The 26,741-nt window shown below is 37.6% G+C and overlaps 2 protein-coding genes across 3 annotated transcripts; one reads left to right on the top strand and one right to left on the bottom strand.

The window, feature by feature from the left end:
- Positions 1-74: 74 nt before the first annotated feature.
- On the top strand, positions 75-18,764 carry CCDC152 (coiled-coil domain containing 152). The gene is made up of 9 exons (XM_040579153.1): positions 75-159; positions 2,943-3,059; positions 3,897-4,002; positions 12,792-12,860; positions 13,898-13,962; positions 15,462-15,564; positions 16,274-16,401; positions 17,295-17,381; positions 17,893-18,764. Exons 2-9 carry the CDS (start codon positions 2,973-2,975, stop codon positions 18,013-18,015), a joined length of 768 nt encoding a protein of 255 aa, XP_040435087.1. The 5' UTR covers positions 75-159; positions 2,943-2,972; the 3' UTR covers positions 18,016-18,764.
- Positions 18,094-26,385, bottom strand: LOC121080863 (selenoprotein P). 2 transcript variants are annotated; one of them, XM_040579152.1, is made up of 6 exons: positions 26,153-26,233; positions 25,585-25,663; positions 24,531-24,734; positions 22,538-22,750; positions 20,725-20,842; positions 18,094-19,860 (listed from the first exon to the last, which is right to left on the bottom strand). In XM_040579152.1, exons 3-6 carry the CDS (start codon positions 24,719-24,721, stop codon positions 19,240-19,242), a joined length of 1,143 nt encoding a protein of 380 aa, XP_040435086.1. In that variant the 5' UTR covers positions 24,722-24,734; positions 25,585-25,663; positions 26,153-26,233; the 3' UTR covers positions 18,094-19,239. The 2 variants fall into 2 exon arrangements, with proteins under 2 accessions (XP_040435086.1, XP_040435085.1); XM_040579151.1 differs by lacking the exon at positions 25,585-25,663 and having other exon boundaries at positions 26,153-26,385.
- Positions 26,386-26,741: the final 356 nt, after the last annotated feature.

Below are 26,741 nucleotides of genomic sequence, written 5' to 3'. Positions count from 1 at the left end.
GACAGACCGCCCCCGCCTCGCCCGCAGCGCGCCCCCGACCCCGCCCGCCCCCGCCCTGCAGCGCCTCACACAGCGCGGTCCAAGCGCGGGCACGCGGGCGAGCCCACCCGCGGGCCGGCGGGAAGGGGAGCTAAAGTGACCCCCGCAGGATCGGTAGTGGTACGCTCCGCCGGCGGAGCTGGGGTTCCCGCCTTCGGGTGCGCGCGCAGGTCCTTCTCCGCGGGCCGTGGGGAGCGGGGTGGGCGGCTCGGCTCGTGCGGGGAACGCTGTTACCCTGCTCCGTCTGTCGGTTGTGCCTGCGCACTGCGGAGTGAAAGGCAGTGCTCTGAGTGTCCTGTCTACCCGAGACCGTGGGAGGGCCTTAGTTCTACCCAAGGCAGTTTGTGTAGACAAGCTGCAGGGGTGGGTGAGGGAAAGAGGGTCGCTAGGACTCGGTGGGCAGCGTCGGTGGGGTTTGCAGTGGGGCAGCTGGTGGCTCGGGCCTCTTGCGGTTATCGGTGAAATCGGGTGAGGGGATGGGATTCAGCCCACTTGCGGGTGCCACTTAGCCAATGATAATTTTCATCTGCAAGCCATGTTCTATGTGTGCTCAGGGTGAGTAATTAAAAAAGAATAAAATACACCTCACCACTGCCCGAGTAATTAAAGCAAGGTTGTAGTCGATGCAAATGTCAGGTGCCCATCTTAAGGATGGCGTTCAGCAAAATGAGACTATTTGAAGTGCCTATTACTGAATAATTACTTTGATTACAATTGAGATACAACTGAATAATTACAATTGAGATACGCTGTTACAAAAACTAATATAAACTTATTTTATTTTGGGTGGAAATACAGGTTGCACTGCTATCTGAAGCAAAAATGAAACCTTAAATTCCAAAATCAGATCATCAGCGGCAATACTTAAAAAAAGATACTGCAAGAGCATGGACATCAAGGGGTTAAAGAGAGATTAAATAAAGGTGTCAGTTTTATGACAGTCAAAAATACATTTTAAATCTTTAATTTTGCCCCTAGTCAAATAAATACCATAGTTCAAAACGGGTGGGAGGCTTAACAGAAATGGCTTTGGAAGACATAACATATATAATAATGATACACATAAAAATAAAAGTGATGAGTTTTCCTACTGGAAAAACAATAATACAACATATTATTTTTAATTTACCGCTTTCAGTTCAGCAGCAGTTTTATTCCCAGTGGCACTTGCCTAATCCTGCCAAGTGCTGAGCACATCCTGTCTTCTGAGAAAATAAATGATGGCATGGAATAAGAAAATGCACAAACCAAACACCACACAACATGGTAGCTCCCCAAACTCCCATCCTCAGTTAAGATTTAGAAAGTGAAACACAGTTTTAAAGGCATGATGTAAAGAAATGGTGATTGACAAACAGATAAGACACTGTCCGCAATAAGGACTGGAAAGATCAGGGCCTGGCATTCATAGAATACATTTAGATTATCAACTAATAGAATATTAAGACATGAAATTGTTTTACAGAATTGAATGTCCTGAATAAATACTTTAAATTCCTTTTTTAACAAATCATTGCATTATGATAGCTAAAAGTAATTCAGATTGCTCACTGATTTAACTTAGAAGCATTAGTTCTTTAATATTACATATAGTCTTAGAAATTGTTGATTAAAAAAAAAAGTTAATTAGCTTTAGCTAATGGTATTAGTTTTAGTCCCTCTGAGGAAACAGTGGGTACAAGAGAAAAATGAGTATTCAACACACAGAACCAGCATCTTCCTCTTATTGCTTTGTCAAGAAGTTACATGCATGTGAAGACTTGTAAATAATGACTGAGAAAATAATTTAGTTATTTTATTTTGGTTCCTGCTTAGTAGTTGTTCATTTCTTTCTCTATTTCTGCCTGACTTCTCTGTCAGTATTTCTGTCTGGAAATCCATTCAGTTTCAGGGCAGTGCACACACTCTAACTTCTGGTTCATCTCTCTCGGGTTTTTTTGTTATTTGTAAAAAAGCAGTTCATACATTACCACACAGAAGTGATGATTTTGTTTGGAATACATGGTTTATCTTGTATTGGAATTTTTGTTTCATGGAGCCTGATGTTCAGAGGTAGTTTCAATATTTTTCAATTTGTTTAGTTTCAATATAGTTCATATTGTGTCTTTCATATCCATCTTGCAAATGTATGTTGATTCTTTAAGTAGAATTTCTAAAAAAAATAGGAATTGTGTTAATAATTTGGAATTATATGGGTGCTTTTCAAAATACTGTCTTTTTACTCATATGGTAGGGTTTATGTGCTGCTGTTTGTCATCACTGATATTAATGCAAATTGTTTATAAGAAAATGAGTAAGTAACTTGAAGCCCGAGTAGTGAAGTATTAGAGCATCTACACAGGTAAAAGGTCTACACCCTGCATTAATGTGTGCCTGCTAAACTCTCATTTACTTAAGTAACATGTTCAAGTTAACCAGACTTAACAAAATATCATCTGTTGCCTCTAAAATATGCATAGTAGAGAGTAATTGTTTCAATTGATTAAATTTCCTAGTCTTTAAATTGAGGACAGGAAGACCAGTCTGTTTTTTAACAGCATATCTAACGAGAAATTGGTCATGTGCTTTAAAAGCATCCTATGTGCAGACCACTAACATATTTAGGTAAAATTGAATCATTGTGTTTGTGAAAGTGGATTCAAGTCTGGAGGGTTTTTTTTGATTGCAGTAAAAAATAACAAATTCATCTATATAATCTATTGGTTTGATAGATTTTGCCTGGGCTTTCTGAAATTCGTTGGGTTTCTTAGGAATGAAAGATCTTAGGCTGGTTTAAGTTTAGCTTTACGTGTAAGAATAGTTTTAATTTTTTTAAAAAAGTATTCTTTGTTCTGCATTACCTTTGTGCGTATTAAATCTTTTGACATAGTATGAATGAGAAATGCTGTTTTCTATATATACAGTGATCACTGGATTGTATGGTCCAGAAATAAATGAATCACAGCCATGAAGAAACTATGAAGAAAATCAGCGTGGTGAACCTTGATAAACTTTTAGATAACTTCTCAGAGATAGAAAAGGTAAGTGAAGAAGGTAAAAAATGTTGAAACTGCTACCTAGAAATATTTTGTGAGATTTTAATAACCTTTTCAAGTTAGCATTTCTTCTAAGTGGTATCAGCTTATCTTTATTAATATGCCTTGTAATGGTGCAGAGGCCAATTTTGGCTTCTCAGGAAAGGCATGGAAGTGTCCCTTTGTATCAGTAGCCGCTATTGAAGCTATTACACAGCTTTGTTGCACTATTACAGAAATTGTTCCTTGTTCCAGAAAAATGTCATTGCCATAGCAGGAGCATCTGTTCTTATATTCCACGTGCACTGGACTCTTATTTTATGTGTGTGCCAGTTCTTAAAAGATTAGTCCACTGAGGAAAATCAGTACTGTATTTCCTGTTAGACTCACATTGGCCAGCTCTCTGTTGAATTCCTAATCAGTAAGTCCATACTAGACACAATATAAAAGGGGCACCTGAAATAAGTATAGCATTTCTTATGCAAAAAACATACCAAATCCTATTCACACCACATTGGTGCTCAACAAGGGCACTGACAGCCTCATGTGCAAAGCAATAGAAAGAACTTTGCTGAGGATTGGTCCAGACTGCAAACTACATAATTAAGAAGAAACCCGTTTATAACTAGTGATGTAAGTTGGCATTCTTAGTTCCTCAGGGTAAACTCACAGTAGCACAGGCTCTCGAGTCTAGCATCATCTTCTCTGTAACAGAATTTCCAGAACTGCAAATAATACAGGTTTGTGACTGCAGTGTTGTCAAATCATTAAATGTTATATTAATCTTAAACCCAAGATTAAAACTTGAAGTATATTGATTTTAGTCTTTTCCCAATTTTCTAGAAAATATCAGAAATTACTGAAGCAAATAACCTACTGGTCCTTCAGCTGGAAAAATGTAACAGGTTGTTAACATTAAGCCAATCAATGGAGGAATCAGTAAAAGAAGGTAAGTTGTGATTTAAAAAACTGTATGGTTTTTGCTTGTGTTCAGGAAGTTCTGAGAACTATATCCATTATTTTCAGTCATGTAAAATACAAAAATAAAATGGCAAGGATCTAAGATACTGTTTGAAAAACAGTAATGCTTAATCTTGGGTCGTGTAATGGAATCCATCTCATCTGCATAAGCCAGATAACTTTAATCCACAAACATACCTTGGGAACTGTGTTAAAGTAACTATTTTCCAGTTGATGTTAGTATCCATGCACTTTAAGAGATTTTGAGTGCATGCAGTACCCATGAAAGAAAAACTTTCATTTTGTATTTTCTTTCATTTTTTCCTTGACTTTTTTCATTTGATTATGACCTTTTCCAAGGAAACAATGCATTGGCAGGAAAAGGAGGAGAGGATCAGATGAGCTTGGTACACCTGATAACGTTGTTGTGCCCAGATGTCTACCTTTCCCATACATACAGGCCTATAGTTTCTAGTGAACCGTTTAAAATTTTACAAAGTGAACAGTTCACGAAGTCAGCATTTTTAAGCAAACCAACATCAGTAGTTTTACTTGAAGTGCTAGCCTGTGACTTACATTAGTCCATAAGCAGCTCAGATGTCTGTGTAGAGCAGTAGGGTCAACATTTGAGAAAAGTAAGGTCAGCACTGAGACTATCATGCCCCCAGCTGAGCTGTTCCTTTGGTATCAATATGACAAATGTTCTGTTTCACCTGGTCACCAGTAATGTTTTGCCCAATGAGAAATGAGCCAGATGCATTCCTGAATGCATAGTTTGCTGCCTTCTGAAATGTCAAAGCTTGCCTGTAATTGGAGATAGCGTCAGACTGGTGGGGCTGGTGCTCCAAAATAACAAAGAATTATATTTCTCAGTTGCTTGTGTGATTTGGTTTGTTTGGGGAGAATCTTATAGCCCAGTTTGCAGTTAGGAATATATTTTCACTGTACTATGCTGACTGTTACATTGAAGTTTTGATATTCCTCTTCAGATCTTGCTCACTGTTTTGCCAATAGACAGGGTCAGCACAAAGGAAACAGACATCTAGTTAAAGAAGTGTGTTTATCTTTACTTACATTTGAAGCAACAGAATAGTAAGAGAAATGATACAGCAAGAATAAAACAAGGCAAGGTAATGCACCTAATCACTACTACATATGACAGACTATAGTGATTAAGAAAGATACATCGCCAGTTACCTTAATACTTTATCATCATCCAGATCTGCAGTCACTGGGGAGCCCCAGTTACAGTGAGGATTTGGAGAGCCTTTCCTAGTAACTGGGAGGTCCTACACAGTGCATCCACTCATAGGCAAGGTCTCCAAAGTCACTGTAAGAGGGTCCAGCTTTTATATTGTTGAATAAACAAGCTCACCTAATTTCAAATGCAGAAACATCTGGTTTCACTCTGCTCTTAGATCCCACCAAAGCCTGGCCGAGACTCAGGGAGAGGCTAAAGCAGTCTTCCTTATCTACTTCATTTTAACCACCATTTTGATAACTAGGCCACGTATCTGGTTTCACACCCTTGACTACCTGCCTCTAAGCAAGGAAGGAGGCGCTATGTGTTTGCTAATGATTAAATTCTATCTAAGCTACATCTTTCATGAATGATCATGCATATTTTGCTAACAATTGGATACTGAATATAGATATATATATAATGTTCGGTTGGTGCATTCATCTAGAGGTCAACTTTGGCTCAGGGCCTATTGCTCAGCCCTCTCACTTAAATTAATTCTGTAAGGATCTTGAATATTGGTGGTATCTCAGTGTCTAGTTCTGCCTAGGCATTTGTTCAGCCTCTTGAGGACTCAAAAACTGTCCAAAGTTCTTGTACTTTTTATCTGTGTGAGATTTAATCTTTGAAGGGTTCAGATTAAACAATGGGACAGCCCATTTTGTGTTTATAATGTCATCAAGATTTTATCTCGGTGACATTTCCAACTTGCTTATAAAGTACAAGGAATAGCATATAATCCTTCAAGATTTTGAGTTCAGTTAAGCTCTTACCACTTCTGTATGTTGTCATGATGGTGCTAAGTAGTTATGAATGGCAATAATAATTTATATCAATGTTAAGAGGATTCAAACTCTCCAGTGGAAGCTAAATAATGAAATGGCATTTCCTGTTTTACAGGTCAAAAATATAAGCCCTTACATCATAATAAAAAAGTTGCCAAATAAAGGAGAAATTAAAGAGGCAACTATTAAATTAAGATTTATTTGTTTTATTTTAGAAGTGTATCTTTTTCAGATGAGTATTTGAAAAGAGAAATAATACCTAGTACTTAGCATAGATTTGTGGTTGCTTATTCTTCTGAATTTGTAGAGCTGCTGAAAAGTGAATCTTTTCATAGAACTTTGGTCTCTTGACAAGTCAGCTTGCTAAAAGTTAAGAAATATGGTAGGAGTAAACTTAGTTTCGTGCTGCAGTGAGATTGCCAGTTGTGTTCACTTAGTTATTTGCTGGGGCTTAAATAATTTAGCATAATCAGAAATTAATTGGAAGAGCTCTTGAATAAGTGAGAGATGTTGGCTGATGATGATAATCTGTTCAGTTATACTAAGAATCTCATGATACTGAATGACAGGCAATAAACAGGGGAGATGAAAACCGGTAGCAGTGCATATAGGAGGCATATTATATAAACAGTGGTTGGCCCTAATAGGCTGCTTCTCCGGAAAGAGATCTTGGTGGCCTTCTGGACAGTTCTCTGAAAATATCAGTGGTCAAAGAAGCAAACACAGTGATATGCATGATTATGGAAGAAACAGAAACAAACATCTCATATCCATGTAATATTCTGTATACTGTTGCAGCACTCTCCAAACTATCAAGCTGCAACAAGGTCTTTTACCATCTCATAGCAGCATACTCTTCATACCAGTCCCTCTCGCTGCCTTCTCCTCACTTCATCCAGGGCCCACTCTCTCCTCTCTGCTTCTTCCTCAGCTGCTCTCTCTTCATTGGCTCTCAACCACTTAACAGAACCATCCACAGCTGCACCTTATCTACATCAACCAACCCAACACCCCTGAAGCCAGCCCACAGTTGTACATTATCAATGCTAATTAACCCAGCTTCATTACTCGACAGGTCACCATGTTTCAAAATGGACATACCAGAACTAGAAAAGATAACAGAGAAGGTGGAAAGGTTTGGTATAGTCAGGGAGGAACAAAGGACAGGGAAATGGGAACCAGTCACATAACAAGGCCCACACAGGTAGAGGCTTCACCAGCTAGGACTCACTCACACTCTACCCATGCAGAGTTGGCCCAGTGAGGGCTTCCAGCATCAGCCAAAAGTCCACATTACCAAACAAGTATGTAGTGATGGAACAGGTCCAAGATCAAGACAGGAGGTTGAGTCAGTATCAGTTTCAGATATGGTAACAAGAGCCAGACGTGGTCTAATAATCACTAGCAGGACCCTAGTGATGAGGCAGGTCTGAAATCAAGCCAGGAGGTCACTCCCTAGGTCATGATCAGATCTACATGGTATGTGGCTGCAAGAAGGTAGGCTAAGGGCAAAAGCCTCAGCTTAAAAGCAGCTCTCAAGGGCAGAAGTGGCAGGCATTTCTGAGTTTCTTCCAGCTTTCTTCAAACAATTTTTTCAAGGTCACCAGCTGTACTCTTTCGAAGTTGGCCTTGAGCCCAGCCAAACACCCAGGAGATGGGTAGGTGAAAATGCACTTGGGGCCTTCATGGGTTTGGTCACAATTTTGGAACATCTAAAGAAAGACTTAAGTTGACTGGATACTTTTCAGCCTAAAGAGAAAGAGTAGAGCTGATGTGACTTGTAGCTCTAAAATTACAAATGGCATAGAGAAAGTGGCTAGGGAATGAATATTCACTGTTCAATATGATAAGACAATGTAACTAGATTGAAATCAAATTTGTTGATTGATTTAGCAAACAAAAGGAGGAACTTTTCTATACATTACCAAATGACATTGTTAAATCAGTTCCACAGAAGCTTGTGGATACAGAAGTATAGATTAGTGCAAGAAAATCAGAAAAATTCATGTAACAAAACTTAACACATTTGTTAAACATGAAGACAGTACCTCTCACTCAGGTCTCCCTAATTTTTGTGTTTTGGGAGCTGAGAGGATGTATTGATGGTAGTGTTTATCCAGCTTTTTGTTTTTCTTGAAGTATCTTCTACAGGGTATTGTGAAGTGGGATAGTGTACTGTATGGAACTTTCGGTTTGTCTCATTTTGAGGCATTTGTTTCTCTGTTAAGTACAAAAGACAATGCAGGACAGTAATTCAGAAACAGATCAAGAGGCTTCATTATTGACAGAAACAGAGAAGACAGAGTTTATACACAATAGATTTTAAAAAGGGAAAGGAAGATGTGGACAAAAAGAAGAAATTGTTCTTACCATAAAACCTGCGTGATGAAAGATAGAAGAAAAAGTGAAAGAGACAACTCAGGAAATCAGAGCAGTGGGGTGACTGCAACGACTGTGGAAGTAGAATGGACTGAAAACGGATGGAAGTCAGAAGAAAGAGTTGAGCTTTATGAATAGTAGTGCCTTGCTTTGATGAGGCAAGACTGAGATGATTTGAGGAGATACTTATGCTGATATAACTGAAGATAATAACCTCTGGAGTTGTTTTGAAACATATAATGCAAAAAAAATGTGGACAGCAGAAGTCCAAGTAAAAACATCAGAGCAATCAGCATGGAATATAAACCAAAGTTTTAGCTGCAGGGATAGTCAGGAAAAAACCTCAAATCTAAATAATATTGAAGTCGTAGTTGAACAAATTAGTATGGGTGTAAATAGGAGGCAGAACTGTTGGAAGATAAAGATTCTGGTCAGTGAATAAGAGAGATTGCAGAGCTGTTAGTAGCAGTAACAAAAAAAGTGAAAAGCAGAAACTTGGAACATCATGGGACATCCAAGAGGTGGTCCTGAAAGCTACTTAATAAGGAAGCAAAAGGCAAATGAGAGATGCCAAAGTGATAGAATGTGTTTAGAAATTAAGACAGTTATCATGACTGTTCTATTAGGTTAACATGTTACACTGCATCCAGCTGTGGAGCCCTCAACACCAGAGGAGGGCCGCGAAGATAGTCAGAGTCTGGCTGTAGCACCTCTGCTATGAAGGCAGGCTGAGAGAGCTGGAGTTGTTCAGCCTGGAGAAGAGAAGGCTTTGGGGAGACCGTATTGCAGCCTTCTGGTACCTAGAAGGGGCTTAAAAGAAAGATGAGGACAGATTTTTTGGTAGCGCCTGTAATGGCAGGACAAGGGGAAGTGGATTTACATTAGATATTAGGAGGAAATTCTTTATTGTGAGGGTGGTGAGGCACTGGAACAGGCTGCCCAGAGAAGCTGTGGATGCCCCATCCCTGGCAGTGTCCAAGGCCAGGCTGGATGGGGCTTTGAGCAACCTGGGCTGGTGTAAGGTGTCCCTTGCCCATGGCAGGGGAGTTGGAACTAGATGGTCTTTGAGGTCCCTTCCAACCCAAACCATTCTATGATTCTATAATATGGTTAGTGTAGTGATTATAAATTATAGTAAGTATATAATTATTCTAAAGCATTCTGCTTTTGCTTTTTTTAGTAGAAATTGTCTTTGCAACTTTAGCAAATTTACCTGCAACATTGACCCTTCAGAAGGAGTAACAGCATACTGTGTATTCAGAATCAGTGTTGCTTCTAACAATTCAATTCCTTGTAAAATGAGTTTGAAATTCAAAGCACTGTGGGATTAAGAAAAACACTGTTTTGTTATTGATGGAGTTACAAAGGAATGCTGTGCAGAACTGGAGAAGATGCCAGAGATGAAATGTAGCACTGATACTTCCATTCTTACTCTGGCAGATTATCCTAACAGACTGTAGTTGTGAGAGTGGCTTTTATACAGTGATATTGCCAGCTGTTGCTGGGAAAAAAAGATTTCTCTTAGCGTTGTGTCCCAAGCTGTTTCCCAGAACCCAGGTCAGCTACATTTCCTGAAAGTATTATTTGAAGAGTTGGTCCAAAGACAAGTGTGATTGCTGGGTTTGAGTGGCTGCATCAATAGCTTGATGAAAAATGTCAATACAATCTTAAAATGTCAATACAATCTTAATGTACGTACATTCTCAAGTTGAGAAGTATTCTCAAGTTCATCCTATTACCAATGTAAAACAAAAGCAAATGGATTTACAGGATAGGTAGACAACTCAGCCTTAGAATGTAAGGCTTATCAGCGGACCACAAAGCAGTTTGTGGAACAGCTAAGGAAAATACATGAGAGAATACATGCTAGTGAATGGTTTGCATATGATTCCAACATGCTGCTTACAGCAGAGGGGCAGAAAGAGCACTATGGAAGGAAAGGCTGTTGTTCCCTCTACCCTGATGGTTTGTGGCTACTAGTGGTGGGGTGGAGGAAGTGGAGTTTTATGCTGGCTGAAGAACTCCTTGTTAATATAAGAAACAGACATAGGAATAACATTTGACACCCCAAGAAACCGCCAACAAGTGTGAGAACCCAAGGGTTCCTTGATACTCTTGATGCCAGAAGTCTCTCTTTAGAACTGTTCAAGGTAAAAGAAGACTAGGAATTCTGAAGGAAACGCAAAAGAAGAAAGGAAACTTGTAAAACTCAAGGGAAGGGGGAGAGTGAAATACTTGAACCAAAGGTAAGGTGGGAAAAGATGAGCAACTGGGCAAGTGTATACATGTTCTGAAAGGTCATAAATGGGCTTTGTTTTGTCTTGATTTGTTCTTTGTTAAACAAAGGTGAAATTCAGGACCACAGTTTGTGTTTAGTATGTATTGTTGGAGATCCGCTTTAAGTCAGATGCAAGTCTGGCATTCTTTTTCCTGCTCCTAGATCTTTTCTATGGTGACTAAATGGACTTTTATGGTGCAGGCTACAATTCTGAATGAAAATCTAGTGTTGTTTTTAAAAAGAAAGCAATCACATTATTGTCTATGGAACACTTAAGCATCTATTTAGCATCTTCAGGACCGCATATTTGTTGATTTAGTGTTTCAAAGGTGTTAAAGGAAAAAGTGGTTGACGTAATTGCCCTATTTAAAAAGCTAATAGTTTCAATTATAAATGCACGTGGAAGAAACTGCAATAAATTACAGATATTAAACAGAGAAAAAGAGCACTTAGGCTGTTCAGTCTTTCTGCATATAAGTAGTGTTCTTTACAGTGAAGGAATGACACAGAATCCATAAAAGATGCTATGGAAGTGATCCACAAAGCTGCAACCATTTAACAAAATTTTGCTTTTTCTTCCTTAATGTAGGCAAGCAAAACTTGTGGGTTCCCAATAGTTTTTTGCAGTCACAACTGTAATTACATAAGAGATTTGCTAAGATTCATAGTTTAAAGATAAGAAAGATAAGCAGATATTCTTGGGACTGGACAAAAGAGTGGCTTGCACTTAAAATAGCTGTGGTTCATTGTAAGACTTTGTTGTCCTCTTGTTTACTCAGATGCATAGATGCCTTTCCAATTTGTGCATGAATTACAAACATTTGGATTTATTTCCATACATTTTCAAATAGGAGAAAGTTTCTGGTAGAAATAATTGGTACAAATGGCCAGGCTAACCTGGGGCTTCCGACTTTGAATAGGATTTTTCCACAAATGCTTTTGATCCAGTACAGGAACTGAGGGCAGGCATCGTTTCTGTGCGGTTCGTGCTCCCTCTACCGTTTTTTTGGAAGCATGGAACGGGAGAACACAGCTGGCTAGCGTACTTGGCTGCATGAAAAGCAGACTTGATGGAAGAACAGACTGAAGTTAAAAAAGATTGAGTGGAAAACTGAATTTCTGAGCTGGATTCTCAATTCATCTTCCCGACTCCATTATTTGTAATGTAGGCTTTAATTAGATGATCTACAGTTTTCGACAGAGCTTTGCTCTTATAAGATGAGTAACTTTCATTAAGTGTACTTTATCTGTTGCGGAAATTAAAAGCCACTTAAGAAATGCAGTGGTACTCTGGAAATAGAAAGATTTTATGAGTAAGGAACCTCAGTTTTAGTGCCCCCAGCCTTACCAGTCTTTGAATGTTTTTGTAACTTTACTGAGAAGGTTACAAGGAACATAAGGGATAAAAATTGTATTTAATGAATACCAAATGTTATATATTACAGGTAGTCCATATGGTGTTCAAATATTTAGAATACAAATTAAAAATTTGAAATTATGAAATACAAATATGTAAACTGATAATAAGTTGCATGTATAAACATACACACACACACATAATTATTTTGCTTAAAATGAGATAATGGTGTTATAGTAGCGTATTCTGAATCTCTGCAAGTTTATGTTGAGCCATAAGATGAATGTTCATATGCACTAAAAAGAAGGTGAGAAATTGCAATGAGTGGATAGTGTTGGTCTTCTTAAAAAGAATCTTGGCAACAATGCTGTCAGGAGAGTAAACCTCAATTTAATTTGCATTCAGTTGCATCAAATTGCTGGAATGCTGTTGTGAAAAGCTTCTGTAATTGCGCAAAACAAATAACATCCTTATTTTCTGGCTAGAAGCAGAAATGTGATGGTTGTATGAAGTTGTTCATATTGCTTGATAAAATTGGTTTTAATCTGTTGTCAAAACTAAAAGCTAAAATAAAGCAGTAACTGTGAGATAATAATGAATTATTTCTATAGTCAGTAAGAAGATTAGGACTAATATTTAATCAAGATTATTATAAAACATTTCAGAAAAAAATGATAAAATGTAAAATTAAAGTTCTGAAGGAATTATTCAAAAATACTGGATTTTTCATTTCTTTTAGAATATACTACGCTACAGAATGTGATAAAGGGTCTAACACAAACCATTGAAAACCAGTGTAATGTGAAAGGTAAAAGCAAAAATATTCACATATATATACTGTACTCTAATTTTGAATGAGCAGACATTTAATTTTTTTGTTTATATTTACTGGGTTTTTCAGAGAGAGAAACTCACTGGCAGCAAAACAGAAAGGAAAAAAATTATCTAAAATCAATCATGCAGATTTTGTTGGTGTATATGTTTAATGAATGTCTGTTGATATCCTACTTGGAATCCACATGTAAAAGAAGTTTTGCCCTCAGTGAAGTTTTCTTAAATCAGTAGTTGGGCTTTAAATGTGTTTCAGCATAGCACAGGCAATTTTACAAAAAGTGAGAAGGTATCATTCAGCTGTTGGACTGCAGCGTTTATGCATAGTTTTATCACTCTAGTTAACCAAAGAGTCTTAATTCTCAGTGTAACTAAAATTTAGCTGTTATCCATAAATACTAGACAATTACTTATGACTATTTTAAAATAAAATTTATGACTATTTGCTATATCTCTATAACACAGTTTAGCTGTACAGTATGTAGCTAATTTTATACTCATTGTGTGTTCAAGGCATATTAGCATAAATATTAATAAGCTCCTAAAAATTTGAAGTATACGGTGGCTTTTAATACCCAAAGTGACTTTTAATAATCAAAAAAAGCATTATTGTTTTTTTCTAAATTCTGTTTTTGAGATACTACTTTCTGGTTTTGGGGAAACAAGTACCTAAAAAGTTGCATCTTCCAGTTTGAAAATGTTGTAGGCATGATGACAATCTTCTATTTTCTGAGCCAAAGAACTTTGCATCTAGATTTTCTTAAATGCTCCAGTTATCAGAAGGCTAAAGACAATTCAGAGTAGTAGTACTAGGCAAATATTATGATTAACTATTAATTTTCTTGTTAAAAAATGGAGACTGAGATTGTGTAGTTCTTTAAATGATGATTATCATGTCCACAGTCTTAAATTTCAGACAAGTAAAAAAATGTAATTTCCTTACTCTGCTTTCCTGATAATAATACTGTCAAAATGTACTTTTTAGTATTTCATATAGTTTTTTTATTTACATAGATGAAAATGAAAGACTGAAGGGTACCATTCATATCTTGGAAGAGAAATTAAAGGCTTGTGAACAGGTATGTCACAAATGATCATTTTTTAGGTAGAGAAATAATATTTTATCTCTATTGTAGCACTTCATACATCTTTATATTCTTGGGTTTGCTACTGATACCACTATTGTTGCCCTTCTAATGTTTATGATGTGTAGGAAGAGTTGTTCTCATGACGATATCAATATCAGAATGTGTTAGAGGGACTAAGAGGTCAAAACTACTAAGTGCTGAGAACTCCGGCTCAGTGCAAGATAAACTTTTTATTTTTAGCTGTATTTATCTTCACATTCAGCTTTACAATCTAGAATCTAATCCCTTGCATTAAAGTACATTTTTCTGTGGAAAGAAGGTTTTGATACTAACAATGCCTACTGTAGTGCCAGAGAATCAAGAACTGTCTGAATTTTGTCTATAGTTTTCTTTGCTATGTGCTACAAAGATAATAGGTCTCTACTTTTTATCTGTGTCTCACAATAAGTTCCATTTACCATCTCTCTACTTCTTATCTATGCCACTCATTTTTGGAAAGGAGGTAACACCAGCAGAGCTGGTCACAAGTTATGTTAGTTCTCTGTGCTAAGATTGCAGATCTGTTACCTGTATAGGATTAGGAATCTCACTGCTGATTTTCTTTGCCTGCGTTTGTATTAACTAATGAGTTAAAATTGAATTTTTATACCAATAGAGCTGTTATCTTTGAGAATAAAGTAAGTAATGGCTTCTGAAAGACGTGAGAAAACTATGATTCTATACCTTATATACTTGTATGGGCATGGTGGAACTTCCTAGTGTGGTTCTGAAGGCACTTACTTGACTATGTCCATATATGCTGTTACCACTGATCAGTAACTGCCTTTGAGAGTGCCTCTGAGCATTGCTCTGGTGAGTGGCTACCTCTTTGTTAGAAAGCTCTGACAACAGCCTTGGAGTAAGCACCTCTACAGTGGCAGCTACAGCCAATTCCTTGATAATTCTGGATCAGTTATTGGAGCAAACTTAAATAGGCATGCTCAGACTCTTCACTTGAGTATCACTGCCACCAGCATCACAACTTCTTGTATCACCGATGCTTCTGCTGCTGCCAGTATGAAGTTGTGGAACCCTTGGTATAAGCAATACTAACAAAACTCATACTTTAAGTATGATTTCTGTTATACAATCTTACAGCTGAAAATCCACAAAAGTAAAACTGTAGTCACTTAACAAATTGCAGCACTGAATCAGATCCTGGGTTAGGGGAAGGAATATTACCTCTCTATTTGCCTGTTCTCCTAATAAGTACAATTTCTAATTTTACATTAACTGATAGCTGTAATACAATGAAATCTGCTGCATTTTTCATCTGTGGACTTCAGCTAGATTGCATAAAATGTAAATGGGCATTCTGAATTTACTAGATTGAGGCTAAAGCAAGTACTGAATTACAGAGTACTGTACATTTTTACATGGATGTTGTGCTTTGCAGAAGGCTAAAAGCACAGAAACCTCAAGATTTTTATGAAGCCTTTTTACATTTGCAGGAATATAAAGATCAGATCGAGAAACTTACGATAGAAATTAAAAACAAAGAGGAAGACCACAAATTGGAAATAACACAGTTGAATTGCAATATAAGAAAAAAATGTAAGTTGTCTGAAGACTGAATGATACAGCATTGGCTAAAATATCTTGTAATCTGTAGCAGCTGTACTTCAACTAGGATAAGTACAAGTTCCACTTCTTAGTGGAGACATATGAAAGCTAGAAGTGGGCAGTATTTAACTGCGTTTTGTCTTGGCTCAAGAGAGTAGACAGTGGCAATGAGGCAATAGTACAGCAACGCAGAATGAGCAGGAATTCCTAAGCAGGCAGAACAGATACTGGGAACTTGAACCTAAAAATCTGAAGGAATGAAATTTTGGGTCACGCAATTTGGAAAATTGCTTTGAACTATAAGCTAGACTGCTGTTGAGAGTGTTCCAGCTATGCTCAGGAGAGTAGGACATTATTTTCACAAATAAATAATACTGCAACAGGAAAAAACTATTTCAATATTAATTTTTTCCAGTACTGGAATAGCCTTGAAGAGGTTTGTTTTTGTCATCCATAAAGCTGAAAAAAGCCAGACAACTGTATAAAATGGGGTGCTTCTTTAAAGACACTCCATCTTACTCATATGCAACAGGGTGGTTTTCACATAGATTTAAAGTGTATTTTTTTGCTTGAATGAAATTCTTTTTCCCATGAAATGATGACCTGCTGTTCAAGAAGGTTTTAATATTTGGGAAATCATGCTATTTTTCCATCTAAGTATCTTCTATAGTCATTGTATTTGGTGTTGCTCTGTTACTAGTTGAAGTAAAGGAAATGGAGTATAGAGAACAGAGAGAGAAAAAAGAACTGGAAATACTAGAGCTGACTAGACAGCTGAAAATTCAGAATGAAGAGAAGCAGAATGAAATAATTAAACTGCAGATAGAGGTATGCATTACAAAGCTGAGCTAAAGATCAATTGGGCATTGGGTAAACTTAGAAGAGACTGTGTAGTGAAAAATGTTAATCAGTTCTTAACAAAGTAATATTATGGAATCTATTGTCTTTACAAAAATCAGTGGCATGTTCTCCCTTCCATAATGGTAACTGAGTTGCTTCTGCTCAGGAACTGAGTTCTACCTACTGTATAGGGAGACTGAAGTTTGCTGTGTTCTTGTTTGAAGTCAAAAGTATTTTGAAAATGTTGCTAGTTGTTGAGCTATAAAAAAAACCCAAACAAGGTTCTCTGCTTATTTTCATTCTTAATTTCTGAATGGTGGGAAGATTTTTTTTTTTAATAAACTTACAAGAGCTTGAAGACTTACGAATCTGTGGAGGTTTCAGTCACAGAATTCAACATGTATTTCATGGCTCAGGTTTTAAGCTGCTCTGATTATAGAAACAATTAAGGAAATACTTCAGACCTTTCACATACTAAGTGAAAGTGTTTGGGCTGAATTATCCTTGGAACATGAGGGAAGGCTGATGGTTTCAGAGGTTTTTAGTACCCTCTGCATATTCCCCTGCAGACATGTGGCTGTGGAGCCTTAGATTTTTTTTGGTAGTCATCTTGTTCATCTACATGTATTTGGTTCACCGTATTTGTACTATTTACTGTTTGTGATATTTTGAGGCATTTTTTTAAGAAACATAACTTGTAATTGTATTCTTTCTTAAATAAAGTAGCTTCATTGTCCTAGTATTAAATAGTAGATAAGCTTGCTATTACTACTTCCAGGTACAAAATCTAATTTTAAAAAAGTGGAAAATACAATTTTATTATTTAACATCCTTTTTTCCTTTTTGGTTCTTAATGTTTCCTCTTGTCCTGATTCTTGCAGTTCAATGCTAAATTAGCAAGAGTTCAGAATAAAACAACAAAATCATTTTCAGAGGCTTCTGTCTTGCCACAGAGTATCTATCGAAGGGTATGTGCTAAATAGCCTGTAGCCTGCAGATACTAAATACTGTTACAGGCTGTTCCATGGGGTTTTACTGTGTGTAACTGCGACAAAACTCGGTGTGTGTGGAGTTTCATGCCTTGCGGGTCCATCTTAACTCACTCTCCCAACACATCCTTCCCACCTCTAGGCAAGTCATTCCATGTCTTTGCACTGATGTTGATACAGCTGGGGTTCAACAACAAAAGCCCACGTGTTAAGTGGGTTTAGAATAGATTTGTTAACCTGGGAACTTAAGATAGAACTGACATAAATGACTGTGATACCAATTATGTATGTGCATTATTGGTTTTGTAGGCATGGGACTTTGGGATGTCACACAAAGAGGGTTCTGGGGAAGTAATCTTTGTAATTTTGTGATACAACATACTTAGAAAAGCATTCTTATTAGAACATTTCTCATTAGTCACAGCATATTGTATTGTTGCATAATTCTATGTGATGTTTAACATTGAAGCCTGTCCTTTCATTTTTACAGAAGCTGCAGCATCTCCAGGAGGAGAAAAACAAGGAAATTGAAATTCTTCGAAACACCGTAAGAGACTTAGAACAACGTCTCAACAAAAGCCAAGACTTGCATTTCAAACGGAGGCAGTATTGAGTAAATGACATAGTTTCAGTAGTACATACAATGAGAAATAGTATATTTCAAACTGTGCACCTGAAAGTAAAGCCAAGATAGGAAGAAATACAGGGTTTTTTTTTTACTGAAAACGCTCTTCTCAAGTATTCCAAAGACATGCATTCTTTGTATGTTCAAGACTACTTTCTTGCTAATCAGCATTCACGATAAAAAGATTCAGGTTTGGTAGGAGTAATAATTTCCCTATTAAACCATCATTAATTATGGTGTACGCTTTCAAAGCAGTTTTCCTTTCTTGAATGCTCTCTTCATCCAGGAATCCTTCTAACAACTATATTTTTATTTCAACTCAGTTAATCAAAGGTTAGGGAAGCTAAGCTACAGACAGAGAAGTTATACAAGTGGTATATTACCTTACAAATCACTATAGATTTATCAAATTCAGCACTGTTATGAGCAAAGATAAACATTAAACCAACATTAAACTTGTTCTACCCCTCCCTCTTTTTTGATACTGATTCTGTATGAAGGGTTATTAACACTGCTTCTCACTTTAGGCATGATCTTACTGATTTGGTGGGATTTTACAAGCTGTAGGAGTGTGTGTTAATGGACACTGATGCTGTATCTAAGCCACAAAGTTAAACTTATAAGCTTGTTTAAAAATAATGCAATTACTGCTTGTATCTAACATTTGAGATAGAAAGTTATTTTGGCACGTTGCTTAGGAATAAGCTTTTTTGTACATGATTTGTATCCCTAGGTGAGGAAAATAAAAAACCAACCAAATCAACTTTTGAATATATCCCATCATCTTAATTAAAAAATGATTAAAATATCTGTTTTGTTTATCTTCTATTCTTGATTGCAACACATCAGACAGGAGCCCCTAGGTCATAGTTTATGCTCCTGTCCTCACAAATGCAAGCAGAATGTTAGAAGAGAAACAAGAAAGACAAATTAATCAAGAATGCAGACACCTTCCCAGTGCAACTGAAAAACAAACTATGGGTCAATTAAATTCCTGTAAGTTATGAAGCTTTTCAGTGATGGAATTTGACAGGTATTGTGTAAATCTAAGAGCGCTGCTCTGAAAGTCTACTTCTTTGCAATATTTTAACTCTACACGCCTGTCAGTGTAATTTTTAATTGGGGGCAATAAAAACATTTGGTCTGTTAATTTTTCCACTCTTGCAACTACGTGAATTTAGGCAGCAGGACCCCCTTCCATTTTTAAGGTGCTTAGTTTGTTTTTCAGGCTCAGTTTCTTGCCTTTTCTTGTCATTGTCAGGTGTCACTAGTTTCACTTGCTTCTGCTGCTGGTGACTGTCAGGCAGCAGTGAGCAGACGTCACTGTCAAGATTCAGTGATGTCCTCTGCTGACAGCTGGCCATGTCATCTGCAAGAATTTGGAAGTGCTCCACGACACTGTCAAGTGACAGAATTTCCTAGCTCTTCAAACAAAAGGTGTCGACAATGACAGCATCAGCTACTAGAAGTTGAGTCTGATGCTGTCTGCCAGTTTCAAGTTAATGGGTTTTTACAGCTGGTTTTCCCTTTTTTTCATAGCTTTTTATCTGGTGTAGTTTCCACACTTTCTACCTGTTCATGACTACCTGTCTGATCATGTCTGTTATGGCCAAAAACTCTATGACGCCGACCACTGTGAGGATGATGTCTTTGAGTTTCAGGAGGAGCCTCATGGTTTGCATTTTTGGAATGATGGTGGCGGTGGTGGTGGTGTCTGTGTCTATGCAGGTTGTGGTGATGTGAACGTTGACTAGTTGGTTTGGGTTCTATCTCTGCTAGCTTTTCATCGGCTTTTTTAGTGATGTTTTCACATATACCATCAATATCAGCTTCCTGCAAAACAGAAGGTAGTATTAAATACAAGACATTTATTTAAACTCGTTCCAAAATAATATCCTAACATTTTTGCAGAACCAGAAACCCAATTTTAAGTTACTTTGCCGAAGAAAGATATGAATGTATCTAAAAGAACCTTGTTTTACACCACTGGTAACAAGGCAGTTAATATTCTTAATGTAAACTTACAATTCAAGTAATTGCTGATAAAATGTGTTCTTTTTCTAGGATGACACATCTGACCTGCCTGAGGCCTACATTGACATGAAAAATTGTATGATGGGATCAAAAGTTATTATTCTCATTGAACTTTCATGTCTATGTACATACATTTCTTGATAATTCTTAAAGTAGTTCTGCTGTTTATTTATATGTAAAACAAAGCTACCCTTCTTTTATAATGGTAACAATAATCTGTCACCTTGTATTACTACTTTTTCAAAGTAACTGTTGTATATTGTGTTTCAATGTAAACTAAAAGGAACAGTAACTCAAACCAGCTTGGACTTCATTCTCAGGTTTAAATAAAAAACAGCTATTTGTTTAAGTACCTACCCTTCCCAAAAATAGAGTAGCTAATTGCTCACTAGCTGTAATTCCAGAAATTGCATCCAAGATTGCATTTAGATTTCTGAAAATGCTTTGCCTTTCTATCAAGGGTAGGAATTCAAATAATCAGTTTATTGTAAATGAGATCTAATTCACTTTGAAAAATGTTTAAGAGTTCTCTGTCAAGACACATGAAATGTGTAAATTCTAAATCATGTATTTTTGGATTAATCACACTGAAATAATTTTTTTTAAGTATGAGACAAACCCAGTTTCCTTTCCTGGTATATATAGAATGAAACAAGAAAATACCATGTAAGAGCAGTTTCCACACTTGTTTTCACAGTATGCAATCTTAATAGCTTCTTCTACATATTGGAAAGACAGGAAGGAATAGGGCAGACCCAGATGATACACCAGACGGCCACATCTAAGGAGAGAAAAAACTCTGTGGTTACATATACATAAACATACATCTAAAATTAAGTATCTCTTCATATCATACCTTATTTTATTCACGTCAGTCCACCCACACTGTACAGTCCCACAGAGACTTGTTTCTGTCCAAGGAGTTTACAGGCAAAACCAGTATCTGCCTTACAAATGTTTCCCACTCAGCTGCATCAGTCAGTAGTGTGAAGCATGATTTCTGGCTGACTTCACTCCGCTAGTGGAGGCCTCTAGTTTAGTGGCATGCAGGCTAGCATAGGTACACTCATTACAGACCTGCCTGGCTAATGAGGAGTGCTGTTAGCAGAGTGATACAGATCACCACGTGGTTATTGCATCCGTATAAAGAATGTTTTTATGCAATGTAATATTTTGATTGGAATGTGCATTGCAGTGCATCTGCATTACTGATGTAGTGTGCCTGAGGGTTTTTTATGGTGCCTGTTTGTCCCACATCTGTACTTGAGTGTTATGGTATGCACTTGGCTACACCACTGGTACATTCGAAGGGAGCTGTAGTAAATGCAAAACTTGCACACAAGGGCACCTTGTTAAGTGCCCCACCTGTGATGTCAACACACGGTCCTCCAGCCTGAGCTTCTTACACATCTGCAGTGCACATCTAGGACCGGCAACAGGCAAAGACTAATTGCCAACAGAGGCACAATAAGGACATACATTCCTAGAACTGTAACAGATCATGGCCAAACTAGTGCTAAACCAATCCATAGCGTAGGTGTACCCCCTGTGCTGACAGCACGTTCAACCTTTCAAATGCTGTGGGACAGACAACAGCTTTGGGGCCCCTCCAAGGACTACATACAGCTGCCTTCTGTCTGTCACATGACAGCAACCTTCCACACTTAGGTGTATTTGCTGCTGTAACGGGCGATCGCTTTCTAAAGAACATTCCAGTGCAAGTTTCATCCCACAAGATTAATTTAGCTAATTCATTCCATTTCATCATATTACCAGAAAAGTTTACTAACTTTCCCGTTCTTTAATAAACTTCATTATGCTTCAGTATGAACTGAGGCTGTTCATAACAGAATAGTAATTAGGACAGTCATGTTAGAGGTGCAGGACTTGTCAAATAATTTCCATCACATCAAAACTGAAAAATCAGGATTTCAATTAAAGAGTTATTACTGGTTCTGCCAAAAGATACATGTCCCAGAATCTTATGATTAGAAAGCTGTTTTCTTCGAAAGTTTAAAAGCTTCACCTGAAGACTTAATTTTTTTCCAAAAGGCTACATGACATTTTCAACAACTCCAGCCAAAAAGTTTTCATGAGAACTCAGCTTTTCTCATTTGATTCTACTTTCATATGCATGGATGTAACAAAGTTGTCTGAAACTAAAAACAGTGTAAGACCAGAATCATGCTGTTAAATTCTACACTCAATTATGTTAATCAAAATCTACAATAAATATAAAGAAAAATTTATTTATCCCAAACTTTAACTTAAGCAAAAGCAGACTTCTCCTTTGTAGTAGATTCCTTTTTCCAGTAAATGCAAGTGCTCTACTTAGTGCAAATCAGAAATTTATTTTGAAGTCTTTGTTAGGAAGTAATCAGCTTATCTGCAACTCAATGAAATGATATATAGATTTTACAAAGCATTACTCTAAATAAATGCAAATATTTTCTTGTGTTCCTCTTTAAGTACAGACCTGTCATAGATGAGAAAGTCATCTTTGCTTCCATTTAAGTTAGTCCAAACATCAGCTTGCCCCTCATCTTGCTGGTAGACAGTGATATGCTCTGAAACACTTTCTCTTAGTAGGTGGACTTTCTTCTGGGAATGAGCTCCCTGATGGTTGACAACCACATACGAGATATTAACGAGTCCTTCATTCTCTAACTTGACTCGCAGGTCCTCCAGCCTAGCGGAGAATGTAAAGAAGTAAGACCATAAATCATTAGAGAATGGTAAGATTTGCCATGTTCAACAAAAGTGAATATGCTCCATCTTGCTTTTATTTCAGTGCATGTTATTGTCTCCCAGTTATCAGTCTAACACCATTGAAACATTATTGCCATTTGCCATGACTATCAACTATACTGTCACCAAACCAGACTCTAATAGCTAATATGCCATGGGTCCTGTCCTTGTAAGTACAATGCAGTACCAAATAAAGCAGACATCTGTTTTTAGACTGAATTTGGTGCTATTTTTATTTCAGTTCTTTTACACTCTTTGTGGTCTAACACAGTTAGTTATCTGATGTCTCTATTTAAATGCTGAGGTTTTGGTCACATAGTTGGTTAAAGAATGCATACTGTAAATACAGTAGGAAGATGAATAATCAAGAAAGCAAACCTTAAAGTAAAAGGCAGATAGCTCTCCTGCTCATCTCTTTAACAGCCAGAAAAAGGATATTATACCAACTGGGTCAAAAAGGATGGCTATAAAATGCGTGCATGACCCATCCAGCAGTTTACTGGTCTTTCCCTTCTGTATCCCACCACAAAAGTCTTTCTTTGTCCTACAGTACATCAAGTTGCTTTCTTGCTGTACAATGTGGTTGGGTTTTTTTCCCTTTCATTTGTATCCTTCTCATTGAATTGCCCCAGAAAACTTTTTATTTTTCCAGTTTCAGGAAATAGTCTGGAGCTTGAAAGATTCCTTAAAACCTTTCTAAAATGTACAGAATCAAACCCAACTACCTCAAAATCCAACCACAAAGCACAGTTTCAACTTTGATAGAGCCAGACATTTACTAACACTTCTTCAAATCTAGTTCTTAAAAAACTTCCAAAGACTATATGATGTGAAGTTACACAGCCTAGAGGGGAAAACTAATATTAAAGTCACTAAAATCAAGCTCTGAAACCAGTACTACAAATTTTTAAACCAAAACGATTTCACAATCACTAAATTAATCCAAGGTAAGGGCTGTATGCAGTTCCTGTTTGGGTCAGCTGGAAATTATATTCTTGCTGCTGTTACTGTCATAATACCTAATTATTTGCACAGAGGTAGGTTCTAGAAACCAGAGCACCAATGTCCCAGGTCTTGTATGAAAATACAACACTGATGAGCCCTTTGAATGCTTCATCTTTTTTTTTTTTTTGAAAGGGCAGTCTTTACCTTTTCTTCTGGATTTTTTTTTCCTTTTTTTTTTTTCTCTCCAGCTAGGAACTCTGAATGGGGGCTGGGAAAACACATTAAAAGTACATGTTTTGATCTGCCTTTTCCCCTACAGATCTTACATAAGAAATGAGTGATCACAGATCTCTCTGTTTCAGGTGTTCTCGCCATGTCAAAGAATTATGATGTTTCTTGGCTTCAGCATCTTTGCTACATCAATCATCTGTTGCTAACTGAAGCACAGTCTTGAGGAACCGTTTCTGTTGGGTTTTCATGTGTTTTGGGTTTTATCAATGTCAACTTGATCATACTTTTATGATGCAAATACAATCTGGAGAAGATGATCTGTCAATCAGGGCCAAGTTGAAAGAAAGAATCTGAGCCACTGGCACAGAAAGCTCCTGATGAGAGTTAGCCTTGGTCTCTGGCTCACACATGCCAGCGGGGATGGCAGCATTTGAAGAAGCTATAGTTCAACGACTGCATCTGTAGTTGGGCACATGTGTTATCCCCCAATTAAAAAACTGACCAGTAATGTTTTAACAGAAAATGGGAAAGAGATTTACGCTTACCTGGAAGCCTGCAGCAGGCACAAGTATCAGCTAGCTTGGAGGAGAGCCACCACTGTCACTGAGCCCCTAGAGTTCAGCATTGGGTTCTCCTCCCCAATATACCATTCTGGGGCCTCCTTGCAGTTCTGGCTCTCTGTCCCTCCTCCTGGGAGGAGACAGAGAGCCAGAACTAGTCCCAGCCCGGCCCACATGGCTGGGTTTTAACTGAAAAGAGAGAAAATAAACAAAATTAAATCAGTGCCTACACAAAGTTCAGACTCTGAAATTCGCATAATAAAACACAGCAGGCTATTGGCTCCATTCAGTTAAAAGAAAAAAACAACCAAACACACAACTGTAAGAATATATTTGAGCTACTTTCTTTACTGCTTGATTATATTTCTTTTGTTTCGCAGCTAAGTTCCCCTATATTAAACAGGCAGTATTTTGTTGTGGTATGTAAACAGACGAAGTGTTCAGAATAACTGGATTTTCTTTTAATGCTACTAATCTATGTTTTTCCTTCCTCTTTGTAACTTCTTCTTGAATGTTCTTAACACTTTGGTGATTTTATAGGCGGCCTCGTTTCTTCTGTTCTGAAATCAGTTGTGCTGGACCAGTTTACACCAGTAAAGTTCTGTTTACACCAAACAAGTTCACTCCAGATTCCCAAGTAATTCCACTGACTTAAAAGTACTTGCACCAATAGTGTATTAGTACAGAGCAAGTATTAAAGAACCTGGAAGGAATCAGAGAAGACTTAAGCATTTTCACAAGTCAGTCTGTAGTATTTGGAACTCATTGAGAAAAATCTCTTAAGAACACAGGCACTAGAATGAAAACTGAGATTCAGGATTCCTCAGATCTTACAAAATCTCCTTCCCACACTTAGTCTATTTAATGTTCATGAAAATACATAGAAGACATTATCTAATTATCCTTTCCTTTTATTCTATTAACATAATAATTTTGACATAGTATTTTCAGAAAACACCCATTATTGAGAAATACATAGACTTATAAAATGCTCCCCAACATGTCCTAGGCTGTGGAATTGTGTAATTTTACCACTCACATCAGAGTCTGACAGTGAGCAGGATGTTCTGGGAACACTTAAGTTCTGATAACACATGTTTCATCAATCTTGTGATATTCTAAAAAAACGAGAACATTTTACTGTAAAACAAGAGCCAGCTGCTGCAAAGCCAACATCACTTGCGAAATCCATCTGTCCTTAACGTTTCTTTCCTGCAGTTCTACCGAAAGCATTTTAGCTATAGTACGTTGAAGATTAAACTGTGGACCAACAGATAGCAACAGGGACATGTTTTTTTACTCTTCCCACACATCTGGAAAGCTGCCCGCCTTTATATCCATTACAAGCCCATGAAAGTCCTATGACATCTTGAGATCCTTTTGTGCCTTTATAGCCTTCTGCAGCACCGGTGTACAGCACCAGCAGCAACGGTCCTGCCCTCTGACCTAGGTGACAGCTATGTTTTGCACGCCACTCTGCATTTCGACTTTCTAGTTGGTTTTCAGCAGAAGTTTCTGCAGTCAGCCTTTTCAGGCAAAGAAACAAGCACACACTCTGCCAAGTTTTAAGTCATGAAGCTCTCACATAGCAAAACAAGCACACTTACCCTTTCTTCCTCTCTCTCCTTGGAAGCTCTGCCTAACTGCTGCAGAAGAAAACACTGTGGGGAAAAGGGCTGTGGTATTTATACGGCTCTTGTTTATCTCACTTTGCAGATACGGTTCAAAGTTCAGGGAGCCCATTCTGCATGACCTTGCAAGCAAAGCAAACCCCTTCGGCAAAAGTAGCCAAAATATTTCTCCATTAACTAATACGGAGGGGAAACCATTTATCATGCAAAATAGAAGGTATTTGTAATACAATGACTTTGAATATCAGGTTACAAAGTTTCTCAGTCACCCCAGTCAGCCGGAGGTAGTGGTACAGTCAGAGGAACAGGGGTGGGCCAAAGAGTCATTATTTTCTGAACACAGCGGTAACCACAGCGAGAGGGGGAAGGTCCTTCTCTATTTACAGAAATGCTGAGCAAGCAGGTTTTTCTGTCTTATGCTTTATCTGAGCTCTGCCTTAGAGAATGGTGTACCCTGTCTGAGGGCATGTGCAGTACAAAGCTCCTTTTGCCCAGCTGCTCTCGATTATGTCACTCAGCTTTAAAACTGGTTTCTGTAGAACCTGTCAGTTTATCAATTTCTGCT

This window comes from Falco naumanni, chromosome Z (assembly GCF_017639655.2).
Source record: "Falco naumanni isolate bFalNau1 chromosome Z, bFalNau1.pat, whole genome shotgun sequence".
Classification (NCBI taxonomy): domain Eukaryota; kingdom Metazoa; phylum Chordata; class Aves; order Falconiformes; family Falconidae; genus Falco; species Falco naumanni.
The sequence above is the reverse complement of the archived record's forward strand: the minus strand, read 5'-3'. Positions and strand labels throughout refer to the sequence as shown.

Excerpts from the sequence above, each read along its gene's own strand:
- CCDC152 (XM_040579153.1), top strand. The coding sequence starts at position 2,973 with ATGAATCACAGCCATGAAGAAACTATGAAGAAAATCAGCGTGGTGAAC. Across the intron at positions 3,060-3,896 it reads ACTTCTCAGAGATAGAAAAG|AAAATATCAGAAATTACTGA; the intron begins GTAAGTGAAGAA and ends CCAATTTTCTAG. Across the intron at positions 4,003-12,791 it reads GGAGGAATCAGTAAAAGAAG|AATATACTACGCTACAGAAT; the intron begins GTAAGTTGTGAT and ends CATTTCTTTTAG.